We start from the raw sequence: 15,502 nt of genomic DNA on the forward strand, positions 1-15,502 counted from the left end.
AAAATATCCTTACAATTTTCAAATAATCTTTAAAAATTTAAATAATCTCCATTCTACCTCATAAAATATTTTTTTAATTTGTAAACAAAAGTAACGTGTTTGAAAATGTTTTAAACATATAGTCATTAAATAGTAAATAAATTTTTAAAAGTAGAATTTACTTAAGTTATAAGCTATAAGCCATAAAATTATAAGTTATATTTCTCACTGCAATCCCAAATATGTACTAAAGAAAATGGATTATAAAATTGTAAACATGAAATATAGTATTACAATCACATTATGATGAAAAGTTTTTCAAAACTCATTGCATAAATTTGAAAGTTCCAAATGGCCGGAAAGATAAACATGTGAATGGACTTGCACAATATTTTTTTGGACAATATTAAATATTTAATAACTATTAGAAGTTCTACTTCGTGTCTATCTCTCTCATTTGAAATGAGAGTTCTTATCCATGCGTGTTATCGTCGGTTTTATTATTGTTTTTTTTTTAACAAAAACACAACAAATGAATAGATTTTAGTATCTAGAGCCCTATGGAATAACATCCTTTCTCTTTGTCATGTTTTCGATTAACTTGTGGTTCCAATAGCATACGTGGGTAGGTGTGGGTGGAGAGAGAGAGAGAGATGGCAAATAAGTTAGGGGTGTTATCCACACCTCTCAAGTAGACAGTCCTTGCCCGCCACATCCCTTGTGGGCGGGAACACCCGTCTGGATGTCAAGGACGGATTGGCCCCTATACCATTTGTCCACAATCTATGACGCCCATTAGCAAGAAATCAGACAAAATATGAAAAATTTAAGATGTATGAATAATGAAAAACAAAATTTTTCATGAGGATGGCTCTTGCATGAATAACTAGAAACAAAACAAAACTTGATCGGAGAGAGATACCTGAGGCTAGGGGTGCTGGACCGGGGGGTGGTGGGCGGGACGTTGGATGTAATGGCTCGCCGCCCAGCCCTTAGCATAAGTGATTTAGGTATGTTACAATGTTTTGGCCTAAATATCTTCTACTATTTAAAAAAAAGATAGAAATAATATATGGATCCTACTATTTTAATGTTATCTCAATAATGTCTATGAACAATATTTAATATAAGTTATGATATTCATATGTTGTATCTATATTTTTCTTATTTGAATCTTTTAATCCAAAAATGAGATCGATGGAAGCTTCTGCGCAATTGCATGCTCTACCTTATATATATATATATATAAATATATATATATATATATATATATATTGATATTGGAGTTGGGGAAATATATAAGTACTTTGCGGTACGTTAATTTCATGGAATAATTATATGGTTGTGTTCTAAGTGATAATCAATGCAATTGTCCTATGGCAAATAATACACCTTTTGAATATATATATATATATATACACATATACATACTACAAAGCATATGAATCTTTAGCTGTCTCTCTTAATAATTAGTAACATTAATAGTTGAGGACGTACTAGTGTTAGGCCGATTGATTTGATGAAGATGATCAGCTAGCGAGTGGTATATATAATGACTTACATGTGATCCCACGCGAGGTGTACGTACGTACTTGTGTATAATAACCCTAAACTCCAGTGATCTACTACTTGACCTTAACCTACCTAGTACCTACCTAGCCACTTTCTTTCTTTGTATAAAAAAAAATAATTACAAAAAGATTATACAAAAATAATTCTACAAACTAACGTTGTCTAATGTAATTCGTTAAATTATAAAATTATTTTTATTATAAAATAGATTTAACTTACAACATGAAACCATACCAATTTATAAGATTATTTTTATATAATTTCTTTATAACTTTAACAATAATCTTTTACAAAACCCACGTACATTCCCTACTAATATATGATGAGTCACATGAACAACATAAAAAGCCATAGATTTCATATTTAATTTATTTTTGTTAATTGGGATCTCATCGATCATGCATTTTCTCTCTCTCACACGCACACACAAATAATTTGAATATAAGATTCAAAATTTTATCTTTAAAATTAAATTATACTATTTAAATTATGTGTGACGTAAAAAAGTTTAAATAGAATTATTCATATATATATATATATATATATATATATGAATATTCATCCGTCGTGGTTAGTTTTCTTATGTATACTGTAAACATGACCATAAGCATGCAATACCCTTAAACGATACCAGCATTAATTGACACATACGTATTACGTACGTACCCATAAATATAGATGGGTGGTATATTATAAGAAAACTGTTTATTTGTGACCATTTAATTCCAGCGAAATGATTATTTACAGTTAAAATGAATCTGTTTTGATCACAAATAATCTTTTCGTCGCAATTAAATGGTCACAAAAGTCTATTTTTCTTATAGTGGTGTTTGTTTATGGTGTGGTATTGGGATATGTAGGAGGGAGGGGTCGTGAAAGGCCATGATTTGTTTGTTTAATTAGGAAATGCAGTAGGTTTCATGTGAGAAAAATTATGGCATGGAGCACGCTGTCATCATGGAACCAGATAGCTACATCTCTGCAACAAGATCAAAATGTCCACCTTTGTTACTCTCTCTTTCTAAATATATATATATTTAAAAATTCTGTGTGCAGTTATTTTTTTATATTTCTGACACACTCTACTAATATAATTGGTTGTATTATTTTTTTTAAAATATAAAATAACTGTTTTGACTAATCATATCAGTGAAATACGTAATAAATACGTAAAAATCACTGTATATAACAGAACACATGTGAATAGTAATTTATGTTTGATGGAAAATTATCATTTTGCCTTTGGGGTTGCCCAATGCTTTTGATTAGCAAACAATGTAGACTTTTTATCCTCTATATAGCTTGATCATGTATGAAACAAATACGTCATATGTGGCCACGGCTAACAAATATTAAACTTTACAATAGTTTTATATATACATTTTGATTTAACTTGTTAAAAAATTATGCTTTGATTCACATATCTATCATGGTTTACTATTACTGATTTAATAATTATTTTGTATAATTGACAAAACTTTAAAACACTTTCACATTTTTTAGTTCATTATCATATTAATAGTTATTATTTTTCCTCAATGACTCTCAGTCATTATGATTACTTCTTATTAATATGCATTTTAAAGAATATACTTTTTCATATAAAAAATGAAGGAACACTTTTACATGGACATGTGTATCTTGCACAGTTGAACCAACACATTGCACAAGAATTTAGTTCTTGCCCATGATCACTGAGCAAATCTAGTTTGACCGAAACATTGCTCTAAAATTTTGAGCATCTCAAGAAAATAAACCTTACTCGAGATCACCAAGCAAGTCCAATCCGATGGACACATTGTTTGGTAATTTTGAACATGATAAGAAAATAAACTTTGCTGAGGATAACTGAGTAAGGTCATTCCAACCAACACATTACTCGGTAATTTCGAGCATCACAATAAAGTAACATTTGCTCGGAATCACCTAATAAGTCCCGTATGACGGACACATTGGTTGGTAATACCGAGCAATGCAAGAATTTAACCCTTACCTGGGATCATTGAGCAAGGCAAGTCCAACTGACACATTGCTCGAAAACTCCAAGCATCGCAAGAAAATAATCCTTGCTTGAAATCACTGAACAAATCCAATCCGATGGACATACTACTTGGAGATTTTGAGCATCATAAGAAAATAACTTCTGCTTGAGATCACCGAAAAAGACCAATCTGACCAACATACTGCTCAATTACACCATCTTCAATTGAGTGGAATCACTAAGCTATAGATTAGCACCATCGAGATGGTGGCTTAATGGTCATTTGTTACTCTCAAGTAGTATGACATGTATTATTGTCCTAATTTTAACTTTGAGTATATAATCATCTTAAAGTATTGATATTAGCTAATTAAGGATTCATTGAATTCTATCATGGGGTTGAGATTTAAGATATGACTTAAGCCTGACTTTCGGTAGCACGACCTGCTATTTTTTGCTATCTAGCTTCATCTTGTTTGGTTCTTAACAGGTAGAATGCTACTATAGTTACGTCTAGATAGAAAACTCATTTTCAATTGGTTCTTCCTATCCAACTGAACAGATTAAAAAGAAGGATCTAGGAACTTTTCCAAATCTCTTTTGGGTTAGTACTTGATCACTTGCAAATTAAGGATTAAGAAGAAAATATAAAATTAGAATTAACTTCTTTAAAATCTATTAAATAATCAAAATTACATCCATAAGGGTAATTATAATCACTAGGTTGATGTTTTTTTCCCTTTTACGGATTAGGTTTATGTTTTTACGTTTGTCTTTAACAAGATATAAAGTCTTGTAATTTGATCGAAAATTGACCAAACAATGATGCGTTGGTCACCTACAAATTAAGCACATTAATGCATTGAAGAAGGTAGGTGATGGCAAAACAAAAAGTAGGGACAAAAAATATGTATGTAAAATGTATGCATGGATGTTCGATGGTATCATGAACATGGTTTTTAATTTATTATTTATAAAATAATGCTACATACAGTCGTGAATTGTGTAAATATTACGTAATTATTTTAAAAAAAAGTGGGGGTCCATTTTTAAAATTTTTTATTTTATTTCATATGTATCTCATATTTACTCAATTTTTTCAAAAAAATTGTGCAGTTCTAGTTTGCGCACTCTATGATTGCCGATATAATTTCTCTATTGAATATTTTATGTAATGGGATATATAATACTTTTTTTACAAAACTAAAATACTCTACATTTATATGTTTAAGTTTTAAAATATTTTATGTAATGGGAAACTAAGATAAATAAACATAAATCATTGATCTTACATTATTTAATGTTATCCACTGTTAATGTGTATTTCGGTGTGAAATGACCATATATTAAAAGTTGAATAAAATATTATTTTTATTTTAAAATTTAAAAAATTTAAATTATTTATTATATTTTATATTAAAATGTAAAAAAATTAAAAAAATAAAATAGTTTGATTCTTTGTAATCAATACCAACCCAATTTTCAACATATTTGATTTCTAGTGGGGTTCCTGCCCATATCACATCAAATGTTAATAATAAATTAAGACGTGTCGGCACACGTACAATTGACCCTGAACTTTTATATTCAGAGTATTGCTATATACTGTTCCTCTTGGTACGTAGTTTATTAAGAAAATATAAATATATTTTTAAATTAAAATAACATCCGAAAATATAAAATAATAAAAACTGAAATTCTATACTTCCTCTATCTTTTCAATTTTGTGTTTATATTTTTAATTTTTCTAATAAACTGCATGACATCACTCAATTAGAATAATACTATTTGGCTACATGAAATTTACCGCTCAGATTTATCCATGCATAACATGTAGGATCAGAAAATCTAATTTTAATGAAGAAATAAAAAAGAAAAACTGAAGGAATGGAGATGAGATTTTCTAGAATTTATCTTATAATAAAAATTAAAACATTTAGTTTTTTAAAATTTTTTGTGTCAAGCCTCCGACACTAGACATTCTATTATTTGTTGTTTCAAACTGTGTGGACTCTGGGAAAAGATTTGGATAATGAGTTAAGTTGAGATGAAATAAAATAATATTATTAGAATATTATTTTTTAATATTATTTTTATTTTAAAATTTAAAAAAGTTGAATTATTTATTATATTTTATTTTAAAAAATTATAATAATTAAATAAAATGAAATGAGATAAGATAATTTTCAAAAACAAACGAGACTTAAATAATTGCTAGTCTAAGGTGGCATTTTATAGTTGCTACTCTAATATTTGTTTTAGAAAGATTATAGCTTAGACCAAATTTTTTTTTTAAAAAAAATAATAGTTACTGTCGTGAGTGTGTAAGTACCATGTAATCACTTTGAAAAGAATGAATAAATACGAAATTTACATAAAAAAAAATTAATTTTTTAATAATAGATTTCATTTTTTTTTTAAAAAAAATGATTGTATGATATTTATATACTCCACGACTATATGTAACATTATTTTTAAAAAAATAAAAATAAAAAGCTAGCTAAGTGAGAAGCTATAAATAATCTGACTTTGTCAATCTTTTGCAATCTATACTTAACATGTAATCGAAGATCACATCATGTTGATGTAAACCCTTCTGATTATTGCATAGACTTTCTTTCCACCCACTTGGCTTGGGTCAAGCAAAATAGGTTATTGAAAATGAAAAAAGCGCGCACACGCGCATGTATATTCATTACCAATAGTTTCGTAAATATTACTTGAGAGATGGAGTCGAAGTGGGGACAGTACTTGTACCAAAACTTTGAACAATTATTAATTAAAAATTACATTAATATTTATAATGTTTAATTAATACATATGTATTTGCTAATTAATGGGGGTGATGTTACATAAGCTTATATTGTAAATCATGCCTAAAGCCAGTTTGATGAGGATGAAGATGATAAATAAAAGCGATTGGAGGAATAAATTAGATCATGGGTAACAAAGTTTGAAAGGAAAGATATATTTTTATACCAAACAAGCATGCATGATGAATCAATTAACACAATTATATAATTATGCTACACTTTTGGGATGCATATATATATATATTATATATAATTGTGCCACTATAGTTTGTAGTCACAAAAAGATGAAAAAATGGACCTTAATCATGCACAAATAATTACTTACTTTAAATTGATAGATATATAATCATTTTTACAACATTTTATATAACTATGTTTTAAATGAGAGACAGTTTCATAAAATAACTTATAATAGTAGCATTATTTTACATAAATACGCTCATTTTAAAATATGATTACATAAATAATTATAAAAAGAGCTATATGTTTATCATATAATTACTCATGTATGTGATTATGCAAGAGTAAGAATCATGGGTTGAAAGGAGATGCTAGCTTTTTGACCTTCCGAATGATGGTAGATGGGAGGTTGTTGATGATTAGCATTACTTAGGATCACAGCATTAGGTAGAAACCAAGACTTCCTATGTTGTCTCTTCTATTAACGCCGGAATGATTCACTTTAAATGGAGAAACCAAGTGAAAGGAAAGCATGCAGAATCATGAACACCTATATCTCATATGAATGATTTTGTGTTCATTTGTGTTTTTGTATTATTATTATTTTTTTAAGAAATGCTTTAAAAAAAAAAAACTAATAAATCAACGTGACTTGATGTAATACATTATATTGTAAATATATTTGTATTGTAAAATAGATTTAACGTATCATTTCATGAATCCATGTCGATTTATAAATTTACTTTTATGAGATTTTTTTTGTGGCTGTAACAATATTTCTCTAATTTTATGTAAGATTTTTTTTGTTCAAACTCTAATATTTGAAGTGGAGAAGAGATTCACGTCCCATGTAAAATCAAATATTGAAAAACATTTGTAGTACTCGTTTTATGGATTTATGTTTCTCTTACTTCTATAAATCTTAGAGTCGAGACAATAATTCTAGAAGATCTTGATTCATTTCTCTATCATGTTATTGGAACAAAAGCAAATCAATATTTATAATAATTTTAGACATTCATGACACACACACACACACACACACATATATATATATATATATATATATATATGAACTTGAACATTGAAACAGGAAAAAAGAAAGAAAGAAAGAAAGAAAGAAAGAGAGAGAAAATGATGGAGAAGAGAACGAGCTCAAAAAATATCTTTTGGGTTTCTCAAAATATAGCTCTTCTAAGGCTACTTGATGCATATTATATTGACTGTTTTCAAGTAGCATACACAGTAAACCTAGCTTGAGAAAGAGTTTTTATTTCAAGATGAAATTCAATGCAATCAAAGAAGACAAAAGTAAGCAACAAATCACGTCCAACAAGGTTGTTGATTTTGTGTGGGCTTCCATTGTTGTTGTTGATCTTGGGCCCAAGCTTTTTATCTTGAACTTTGGGAAGAAGTTGACAAAAGGCATCATGGATGGTGAAATGGAGCCAACTTCCACTACTTTGTCTGCACTTTCAGATTCCTGGCTACTGGCTAGTTAATGGCATTTTGGCCTAGACCTTGATTCAAGGACAAGGAGTTCCAAAACCAGAACTCTACCAGAAATCTCGATTTTTTAACCTCTAATTTCTTAAATCACCATTTATATTAATGTAGAGACAGAATTCAAACTCAAGATTTCTGTTCTGATATCATATTAATTATTAGTTAATCTAAAAATTTAAACTGATGAAAATATGTAGATTGTTTTTGTTTAACTTATATATTTAACGTAATCTTGTTCAAGAGTTGATTCAATTATTTGGGCAGTTTTCAGAAGTCCCACAACGTATACAGACCAGTATTCTTTTCCAGCATGCAATGCTTTCCTTTTGTCTTTTCCTTTTGTTTCTTCTTGGACTTCAACTTTATATAACATCTTTCTCATATTTTTCTCTCTTTTGCTTGGCAGGTGTGGTAGTAGATTCTGAAAGATCTTCTCCATTATGTAGGAAAAATTAAAAGCATTATAGGGCCATGAAGAGCATGGTATGCAAAGTGTAAAGTTTAGGACCCCAGTTGTCTGTTATGTTTCTCACAAGAGAACTAATCACCTCTGTGACATCATTTCCCACCTTCCCTACTGGAAACAGGTAACGTGCTGTCAGGCTCAACTCAGTACAGAGCCGCTTAAGGCCCATTAGAGGTGAAAAACACACGTGTCCTAAATGAAGAGCAATGCTACGTAACCTTTTCAATATCTACACATCACATTTTTTTTTAAATTTTAATATTTTTTAACATATTTTTTTAAATTTTTTTGAGTTTATTATTTTTAAAATAATTTAATTTTTCTATTCATTATTCATTTATTAAATATTTAATAAAAGAAAAAAATAATACAAATTAAAAAATATGTGATGTGTGGAGGTTGTGTGAATAGTAGGAGGTTGTATAGATTTTTTTCTAAACGAATACCCCAGCTTGCTTGAGACAAAGGATAGAATGAGGAAAAGGTTGTGAAATCACCGCTTGTTCTAAAAATTTAAGTTGATAGGAAGATGTATATTTTATTATTTATTTTATATCTTAACACAGGGGTGGGGTAGAAGTAGAACTTTTGAGTAATTATTTTGGGTACTGAGAGTAACTGACTTATTCTCATAATATCTCATTACTATTTATTATTTTATTATTACTTTTTACTACTATTTAATATTCTATCATTAATTTTATGCGAATTTTTTTTTAAAATTTTAAGTGAAAGAGAGTAATATCATCTTTTCTATTTGGTATTCGGAAAAAAAATTTTGGGAGATTTTTTTTTCTTAAACGACTGTGTCAAGCAAAGTGCTCTGAAGATGAATTTTCAACCATTTTCATTCGAAGTTCCTTTCAATGGACCAAGACGCCTTAAGCGAGTTGCTTGAGAATGCAATTTCCCTTTCAATGGATCAAGACAATTGTCCTGAAGTAGATGTACAAACTTAGAAATGAATCTTTTTATTTGCTAGCTTCCCAACTGCCTATATTTGCACTTGTCTGCATATTCTTCTGCAAATTTTATCACAATACCAATCATTGATTGATGACATGATAAGTTTAACCATTATATCAAAGAGAAGTTTAATTAATGAAATGGTTTTATATGATACGCGGTTAGATCTACTTTATAATAAAAGTAGTTTTACAATTTAATGTATCACATCAAACTATGTGCTTTTATGAAATATCTTTGTAGCTAAAACATGATTTCTCTATATTAAATACCATTAGCGTCAAGGATTCTCTCTCTCTCTCTGTACCTTTACCAAGGAAATCCTAAGTTTATAAGTGGTGCCTAGGGACCTAAGTATGATTGCAAAGAGATTTCCAAGGCTATAATTGTGCCCAACATTCATTGGATGACTCTCCTACTGCCCTTCTCATTTGAAGAAATTTCTTGATTAGAAAACTGAAAAGGGCTTCTCTTTTTAACCATAATTGGGCTATATTTATCTTCCAGACGGGACTTGATGTCTAACGTTCTGAAAAAGTGTTCTCCAGCCTATCACTTAAGGGAGTACGTCCAATTTAACTTGGCCGGGCTCGTGAATAGGTCCTTAAATAAATAACTTGGTTTCAAAGGTGGTTGATTGTGTTAATGTGTTGTGTTCTTCTATGGCTTCTTGTGTTTTATCACTCTCTATTTGTGGCACTCTTTTTGAACCAGCTGCAGTAGTACTTAACTGCGTGTACTTTTGTGCATTTGCTGGTGTAGATGCGGTTCGTGTTTCAAAAATTTTATGTGCAGTCACTTTTGTATACTCTTTATGCACTCCATTATTGTGATTGGCTGCATCACTTTTTTTAATATTAAAATAACTTGTTTTGACCAATCACATCAATAGAGTGTATACGGAGTATATAAAAGTAACTGTATGTATATTTATGGTTGTTTTGCAGCTATATGCTGTTGTTATTAAGGGTTAGCATTCTATCTGCTTTTGCAATGAATACACTCTACTTACCTAAACAAGAAAAAGTTTCTCATAAGAGATTAAGAACCAAGGTTACAACATGATCATTCTATTAAAACTTTTATACAAACTTAAAAGAAACAAAGTGGAAAAGAATAAAGTTAAATAGCTTCAAAAGTTTGAGTCAAAAGGAAGCTCCAATTGTGATAATGTCTTGACCAGAAACTCTCCTTGTGGGAGTGCGCACCTTTTATATATTAAAGCCATTATTGGACACGACCTCATTCCATCACTCAGTCGTGTGTAATGCACTCCAATATGACTTCCTCTTTGGTCACTTGCCTTTGCTTGTCCATTTCACTTTTGCTATCCTCTTTGTTCTTCCCCCACAAGACGCTATAGAGGCCCCCCACCAGCAAAATAGCCCCACCAATACTGCAAATTAGAATAAAAACAATGGACCTTGGTAAATTTCTATGTGCTAATTAATAACCTTTTCTTTCATAAGACGATGTCATTGGCCCATATGCTAATAACTAAGACTGAATCATGGGATCTTTTGTTACAGTATCTAGCTAACAGTACGAACCTTCCACAATATAGGCTCTCTTTCCACAGAAATGCAGAGATGATTGCTGTAATAATAAGTGCCAATGGAGTGAACATTGACGTGAAAACTGGGCCTTTCTTCTCTATAGCCCAAACTTGAAGCCAATATGTAATTCCTGTAACGATTATTCCCTGCCATTTCCATTAAAACTGTTAGTGAATAAAAATGAAATTTATTTCTCTGTACAAAGCTAATTCTGAGTCTTTATTTGAAGAAAAATTCTTCATATAGTCACTATTCATTATCCTACATTCTATGAAAAATATCCATATACTATATGAAAAAATTATAAATATTAAGTGTGAGAATGAATAAGAGTATAAATAAGAGAGAAATTAAAAAAAAAAGAAAAAAGAAAAAAAAGTAGGTCGTATAGTATTTTGCACTTTTTAACAGTAAATGCTATGAAGAGGTGTCCTAAAATAATTGGCTAATAAATATGTCGGCATAGCATTGGCCTGCTGTCAAATTGATGTGACAGAGCAATATGTTCATCTCATGATGAGTAGATGATGAACCAACCAGCAGCTTGTCAGGATAAAAGATATTGTCCTATCCTAGGGAGGGAAATGCAACCACGCTTGGACCCAAATTAAGATCCCTCTTATGGCACTATATAATTTTTAAAATGATGGGTTTTGGCTAAAAAGCTGATTTGATGGAATGACAAAGCAGAGTTTCCAATTATATATCCATGTGATATGATTATTTGATCAATGATGTATCTTTACTGCTAGGACATTGCATTAAGGGAAAAAAGAGAGAATAAAATTCATTGTCCAGACAGACCATGTTGGTTGAGAGAGCAGTGATGTTTTCCTTTCTTTTTCTTTTTAATGATCATCATCGCCTGTATTTATGATGAATATATAATGCATTGATCAGCTTTGTTCATGGGTTTGAATATGATTATGGCTGTGGAAATAAAGAAACATACACAGTATGCCACTGAGAGAAGATGGATATCCCATCCAATTTTCCATGCTGATGGATGCCTCTCCACTGCAATGGCTACAACTGTAGACTGCAAGCAGCTAAAGAAGCATTGTAGAGCAGTAAGCCGTAGTTTCGCTTGATACTGTTTAATAATGGGACCCTGAAACAGGAAAAAAGATCAAACCAAAATGGAACAAATAAATCTAAAAGAATAACAAGAAAACTATCATTGGTGTGAAAGGGAAACCTGCAAAACAAGCCACAAAGACCAAGCAGAGTTGGCTAAGAGCATGAAAAGAGAGCCTTTTATCCATTCCACTCCCGAGGAACCCAGAATCGATGAGTTTGAACTTGACTTTTCAGTTCTTGAATACCAGTACAACTTTATAGGAGGCCCCTTGACAAAAGCAAACACAAGCGCCCCACAAACACCTACAGTAGCGCCCAGCACCTTGGCCATTCCGTGCAAATGCTTTACGGTAATGCTTTCCATCCTGTTGCATAAGCAAAACCAATTTAAGTATTGGGATTGGTTAAAAGAAGAGCAGTACTAACTCTATTATTACCTCAATAAAGCAGCCATTATGAAAGTGATGGCAGGAATTAGGTTAGTGGTGGCCGCAGCAAATGTTGCAGAAGTGTAGTTGATAGCGACGTAGTAGAGGTTCAAACTGAGGGTAATCCTAGAAGTTGTTCAACAAGAAATCATGTTGTTTTCAGCTTCTTCATCTTTATGGTAATTTTCAGAAATAAAACATCAATATTAATAAGCCCAAGTACACACCCACAAAGTGAAATGAAGAAGATTTTGCAGAGCAAGTTGTAAGATAAGGGAGCATCCTTCTTTCTGTACATCAATAGCACCAGTTGTTAAAAAACATGAGTTAATTAGATCTATAGACAGGAGAAAAAATTAAGAGTGGAGGCAGAATATATATAAGGGTAAACCTTTCGAAGAAGAAAGCAATAGGAGCCAAGGCAAGTGAGGCAAAAGCTTGTCTATAAACAACAAACACATAAGGGTTCATCCCTTTAGCAATTGCTGCCTTGGAGAACAGGGCCATGCCTGCATACACAAACTGAATGAAAAGCATTGCAAGATAAGGCTTTTGGCCCTCCATAGCCACATCACAACAAAGGAAACTCTTCATGTTTTCTTGGGTACTACATTTTCAATCGGGAAACACTTCAATTTATAGTGAAGTGAAGCATGCAGAGCACTAAGAGGATAATGCCTTTTGCATGAATGCTTTTCTCTGCCTACATGCATTATCTCTTAGGGCCGTATGGTACAAAGATATTAAGATAGGGTGCGAAAATAGTTTCATCTGACAATTTCAAATCAATCAATCAGTAAAGATGCATGCTTGGTACTACCATGTATAGCTAAAAGTTTACACCATTGGACCCGCCCATAATACAAGTGTCGAGATATTTCCTTTTTTCGCTTTAGCTTTACGTATTCGAAGCAAAACAAACAAATTGAAGTATTGAACTTATAAGAAATTTTCACCCATAGTGGGCACTCATTTCTCTCTTTTGGGATTATGAAGAGTCACATCATGAGTTTTAATGGTTGACCCTTAATGATTAGTCAGGGATTATACTTAGAAGGACTATTTACATAGCTCCTCCCCTTTTGTGGATGAAAGACTTGTGTAAATGGTGTGTCAATACGTTTATTTGTTGCCTTTTATTTTTGATATGCTTTTCTTTTATGTGAATAAGTGAATGATGGACAAGTAGCTAAATCTGGACCCTTGAAGCTTAATGAAGCAGGGCTAGTTGATCACGTGAGAAGTTCGTGACTCGTGAGCTGCATCATCAAGTGATTGAGCCGTAGGATTGCGACACATGTTGGCATCTGCTCAATAACATATATTTGTAGTTGAGGGATACCGATGGTCATTCGATTCAATCATTCTTTTTGGTTTGTATTATTGAGAGACTTCGAGAGAGAGAGTCTGAGAGGAAGAAAATAGGATTTCTACCTAGGGTTTCACTGAGAGAGAAAATCTGTGCGATTTTTTGGTTTGTGAGAGAGGGTTTGTAAACTAGTTGTTCTAAGGCTTTTATGTGAAGGACATTGATCATCAATAAAGCTCTGAGGCCATTCCTGCCGTGGACGTAGAACATTAGGGTCGAACCACGTAAATCAGTTGTGTTCTTTCTTTACTTTCTTTATTTTATGGTTTTCTTTGATCAATGCATTATATTCTTGTTAATTTCTTGTTCTATCTTGCGATCTGATTCAATGCTTTAAATTGTTGGATCTGTAAGTCTGTTTTTGGTATCAAACTGGAGTTCTTGAGTTCTGTTTTTGTAAAGAGGGATTTGAGAAGTTGCATAACAACTTGCATCACAAACAAATTCTCTCTCAAATGGTTCTCTATAGTCCCGACATCTAGGTTGTGGAATTTGTGAATGTTGCTCTGGTCTTACCACGTAGCACACTACACTATCGCCAGAAGGATTATGGATGAACAATAACGAGAATGAAGAATCTATAAAACAACTGCACTAGATCTAAGATATTTCCGATGAGATAATTATCACTTCCGCTATGTATTCTAATATAATATTTCTAACAGAGCTTATAGTTAAGCTTTCAAAACTAAAGCTTGTCTCCAGCATTTTAACCCATAAACATTTTTCCCACTTGGGATAGTGGTATGTATATTTTCTATTGTACACTTTGACACCTTCCGCAGAGATCACTGGAGGGATCGATTTTAATCGAATAATGCATATAAGTTTTGATAATCTGATGATGCAATGTGTCAAATTGGGACTTGCTCTGCCATATAGTGTAAAAATGTGATAATTTGGGATGCAAAGTGTAATTACTCTTGATTGTTTTTTCGCCTTTTTCCTTTTTAGCATGGATATCTCAAAATTTGCTTAGCTGTTTAAGAACAAGATCCGTTGCACATATGACCATGTCACAACTCACAAGCATTCCAAAAACAAGTCATTTTGGGGGAGCAGAATTACCAATATAATCATATATATGGAAGAACCAAAATGGTCCTATTTTGATGTTTTATGTAAATGGCTCCTGAGAAATCAACATCATATTTACACCCTCAAGGCAAGTTATCTGAGAAAAATGATAAAAAGCATTTTGAGATTTTGAGTATCGAACTAATGTTTATGTAATAACTAGAAGGTTTTTGTGGAGGTTTTAAGCTGCCGTAACAAGTGATTTTACCAGAACCCGCGTCCTGCAACAAGAGACGGGGCGCCGCTACAAGTGACATTAACAATATTTAACAAAACGGTGAAAGTTATAAGATCTTTACATATAGATAAGTGAAATCTTGAGTCCAGATGGTTACAGATACATATAGATAAGTCATCGACTAACACATCAGTCCGTGCCTGTAGCATGACTCGAGTTGCAAGACAGCTACCACAAATACAGATGACTAGGGCAACCAACGCTTTGCTTTGCGCCATGCTCTTTGGGCTGATTCGATTAATCCGATCCCCCTACTTTCCATCATGACCAATCACTATATGTTTTCAATGA

General features: G+C 31.7%; 1 protein-coding gene across 1 annotated transcript; it reads right to left on the reverse strand.

The window, feature by feature from the left end:
* Positions 1-10,488: 10,488 nt before the first annotated feature.
* Positions 10,489-13,192, reverse strand: LOC109011417 (WAT1-related protein At1g43650). The gene is made up of 7 exons (XM_018992627.2): positions 12,919-13,192; positions 12,755-12,817; positions 12,537-12,653; positions 12,218-12,464; positions 11,972-12,130; positions 11,014-11,165; positions 10,489-10,859 (listed from the first exon to the last, which is right to left on the reverse strand). The coding sequence occupies exons 1-7, from the start codon at positions 13,119-13,121 to the stop codon at positions 10,718-10,720; spliced, it is 1,083 nt and encodes a 360-aa protein (XP_018848172.1). The 5' UTR covers positions 13,122-13,192; the 3' UTR covers positions 10,489-10,717.
* Between the last annotated feature and the right edge of the window lie 2,310 nt (positions 13,193-15,502).

The sequence above is a fragment of the Juglans regia genome, chromosome 6, assembly GCF_001411555.2.
Source record: "Juglans regia cultivar Chandler chromosome 6, Walnut 2.0, whole genome shotgun sequence".
Taxonomy (NCBI): domain Eukaryota; kingdom Viridiplantae; phylum Streptophyta; class Magnoliopsida; order Fagales; family Juglandaceae; genus Juglans; species Juglans regia.